The sequence below is a fragment of the Austrofundulus limnaeus genome, unplaced genomic scaffold (genome assembly GCF_001266775.1).
Source record: "Austrofundulus limnaeus strain Quisiro unplaced genomic scaffold, Austrofundulus_limnaeus-1.0 Scaffold305, whole genome shotgun sequence".
Taxonomy (NCBI): domain Eukaryota; kingdom Metazoa; phylum Chordata; class Actinopteri; order Cyprinodontiformes; family Rivulidae; genus Austrofundulus; species Austrofundulus limnaeus.
In genome coordinates this window covers 611,176-615,067 of record NW_013952707.1, presented here as the reverse complement: position 1 = coordinate 615,067, position 3,892 = coordinate 611,176, and the positions used below count along the sequence as shown (strand labels likewise).

The following is a 3,892-nucleotide window of genomic DNA, read 5'->3' as shown; positions in this document are numbered from 1 at the left end:
ATCATGTTTAGAAAATAAACGTCTCAGTTTCTCCGAAACACCCGCAACATACGGAATAACCACTGGTTTGGGTCTGGGTTTGATGTGAGTATCAGTCACATGGAGGCAGGGCTTAAAAGCCTGAATTTTGCCTGAAACTCTCAGACTGAAGAAGTCTCTTGGAGGAGAGACGAAACGTTTCATTAAAGAAGAACCCGTCCAGAAGACCTATACAATTTTTTTCTTTTTTAATCTAAACAAAACAACATGAGTTGTTTTTCAGTTTGCCTGGGCAGACGACAGTAGTGTTTGTGTACTTCTGAGTGTTGGAATTGCATCATATTTCAGTGATAATCTTATTAGTCCAATGTTAAATTCTCTTTTGTTCAGAAAGCGATCATCTGTAAAATGGCTCGCACAAATAAAACAATTTTTTGTCAGAGGGTTGCTTCCAAAATTGAAGTCCAACCATTTTTCAGGAACAGTGCCATCCATGTGAAGCTTAAAAAGAGGGTAGACTCCTTGGCATCTGAAAAAACATTTCCTTAAAGGCATTTTTAATCCAAAAAGGACAGAACTGAGAAGTATTACCAGCTGATCAGACATGGTTTCACCAGGTATTTGTGTGCTACTTGTTGCTGCCGGCAGCCTGCAGGAGGAGGTGTGCTCTGTGATGAGGAAGCTTGGAGACACAGCCCAGAGGAGGAGCTGCTCCTAAAAGGCGCTTCTAGGGCCAACTATCAGTTTCTGTTCTCCTCAGTAGCTACCACAGGACATTACAGTGTTTCTCAAACATGCATGAAAGAGTCAAAGCAAGACTCTGGGCATGTTTTGGATGAGGGAATGATGTTATAACGTGATATAAAGCTCAAAGTTTAGTTTACTGGATGTTGCCCCAAGGTTCGACAAGATTATTTTTTCACCTGCCCTATTGGGCAGGTGACAACAAATGTTACCTGCCCGACATGAGAAGTTACCTGCCCAAAACAAAAATGTTCAAATTTTGATAACATAAGAAAAACGTGTACTGTACTTTGTACTACAAAAATATTAACATGGTTATACAGAGGTATATAACATGACATCTGATTAAACAGATGAAAACATTTTAGACTGAGTTACTAACAGTCAATTGTTTTATCAAGAACATCTTCAAAAACTTTTTTTAAGACCTTTCCAGTGTTTTCCCTAGAGTATTGGCCTTGGGGGCGGGGCTTATGAAAACAAAATGATCAACAGCAGCTTTGTTTTGAATACAATTTACAGAACATGAAAAAGTCTACAATTTGCATTAAAATAATCGTATATAGCCTATCCCAGATCTAAAGATACATTTAAGATATCTTGAACTGGAGTCTCCATACATCTTAATGAAAAATCTGATGTTATATATATTAGTCAGAATATAATTAGAGATATCTTAAATAGGTATTTTGTCTTGTCAAAATATTAAGAGATGTCCATCATAAAAACAAAACCATCTATGTACACCATTTAAAAAAAATAAATCATACCCTGAATTAAAAGGGTGCAGAGTGAAGTAAATAAACTCCTCATATTTGCCCCGTATTTTCAAAAATCAGCTTCAACAAATGAACAAGCTCAAGTTGGAAAGATCTCCAAATTAAAAAAAAAAAAAGTAAAACAAAATAACTAATAACTAATATGTCTAATTTAGTCAGAAAACAATTTCAGATAACTAGAATAAAAGTGTGGTGAAGCCAAATAAATGTTATATTTGCCTGCCATACAATGAGCTTCTGCCCACTAGCGTTGGGCATAATCGTATCGTGTGCAATTAATCATCAGAAAAACATTAATCGGTTATTTTTGGGCACTTGACGATTAAAATGATTAATGCCACCAGGCAGAGTCCTCTTCGTGCTCCTCTCTGCTTCAGATATGATGAACATTTAAAAAAAAGTTCTGTAATTTATTTATCTGTCAACACAGTTAAAAATTAGATGTATAGCCTGAAGTCTAATTTTGACACAATTTGGAACAGATTTATATGAAGAGCAAATCTTTTCCACTAAATTGGTCATGTGACCAGGACATAAGGGTGTCCAGGGACTCCAGGGGATTAATTGTCAAATGAGTCATTATCGGCTAAATACCACAATTAATCGTGATTAATTTTTTTGCCAATATTGCCCAACCCTACGGCCCACTGCTGCTGCGCTCTTATCTTCATCATCAGAGCAGAAGCCGATATTAGCAAGATGGATTTATGATTGAACATACCTCCACATATTTTTTTTGCATCTCTGTGGGTAACAATACATAAAAAACATTTTTTTTCTCCGAAAACATGGGTGTAAAAGAACTATGGTTGTTGCTTCGCTCTGTGTGACGTGCAGCAGGAAGGAGGGAGGAAATGATCCCGCGAACCGCTGCACAACGTAACTTTTCTACAGGGGAGGGGGAAATTTTGAGGATTTATTCTCTCTTTACGTGTTTTAAAACGCCGTATTTATTCATTTATTTTCAGAATATTTCAAATAAATGGCCCTATAAAAAAGAAATTGTTTACCTGCCCGGTCGGGCAGGCATTGGGACACACCCACCTGCCTGAATATGAGTTTTTCCTGCCTCGGGCAGTAGGATTTGTCGAACCCTGTGTTGCCCCTTTAACATCTCATCGCAGCAGAAATTTCATCAGCTAAGTTGCTAAACTTACATTTAAAAACAAATTATTAGATCTGTGAAAAATTTCCAAACTTGCTGTAAAAAAATATAAAAAACAGTCTCCGTTTTTATGTTTAGTTGGCTGACAGCCCAATGAATCCTGGGATATTGTCGACCACCTAGGATACTCAGATGTAGCCTATGTTTTTAGGGGCTTTGTCAGCCACACAATTAGGCGCCTACGAATACAGACTGCCTACAGTGTGGGGGGCAGTGACGTATTCAATCAGGGGCTGAAACCCCTGAATTGAGACACAGCCGTTGTGGTGACAGGATAAATTGCTTCAACATAGCCCCACCTCCCGTTGACCACCTCTGGCGTTAGTAATGTTAGCGCTCCACCCTAGGCCAGTAATGTAGGGCAAACACTGCCACTGATCCCAGGAACTCCTCCACCATGTTTAAGGTGGTCACCTTTGAGAGGGCACAGTCTGAGGACCACCAGGGCAGAGGTCACAGAAGTTCAAAGGCTCCCTGGTGGTAGCCAGTCTTTTATTTACGTAGTTGTTTATTTTTGCCATTTTACAAAATGGCTGACAAAATGATTGTTGGTGTGATGTAAATCTGCTATTGGCAATCATTTATTTGATTTCTGTCAATCACATAATATCTGTAGGAGACCCTGATTTTGTGAATCACTGGTGAAGTCAACTGGGATTGGCACATTTTCCTTTGATGTTTATGATATGTAGTGTCTTTAAGCTGAGTCATTTCGCTTCTGACCCGGTGTCTCAGATTTTATTTACAAATCTTTATTATGTAGTGTTTTAATCCAATGTGTCCTTTTTTGTCTGCTTTCTGTCTGCTTCTTCCTGCAGGGTTTCTTTGAGTTGTTTCCAGTCATCAGGAGTTCACTGGTTGTTGACTGACACTCACCATGATGCTCCACAAAAAACAAACAAAAAAAAAATTACTCATGTTTGATCTTGTTGTTTTAATTATAAAATCAAAATAAAACATACAAGAAAATAATAATTTCATACCAATGGCTAATTTAAAAAATAAAGTGTTGAAAATCTTTATCCTGAGTCGTTTGGTTATTGTTTTTCCTCCAGCAGAGTTTGATCGTATTAAAAGTCCAATCAGAGGCGAGCCTGGGCCTGCAGGAGAAGCTGCAGTGATTTAATCTGACTAAAATGCAGCAAACTGCATCGTCTGCTGCTCTGCCTCGAGTCCTGACAGGTTGCTGGCTCTGAGAGGTCAGTCTGAGAGCCAATTCTCCTTT

At 38.4% G+C, this 3,892-nt stretch overlaps 1 protein-coding gene across 1 annotated transcript in view; it reads left to right on the top strand.

Annotated features, from left to right (window-relative positions):
- dnpep (aspartyl aminopeptidase) overlaps positions 1 to 3,566 on the top strand; it is a gene marked incomplete at its 5' end in the record, with an annotated part of 30,215 nt that extends 26,649 nt beyond the window's left edge. Inside the window, 1 exon segment of the mRNA XM_014021785.1 lies at positions 3,486 to 3,566. Within this exon segment, the coding sequence (XP_013877239.1) occupies positions 3,486 to 3,536 (51 nt within the window).
- Between the last annotated feature and the right edge of the window lie 326 nt (positions 3,567 to 3,892).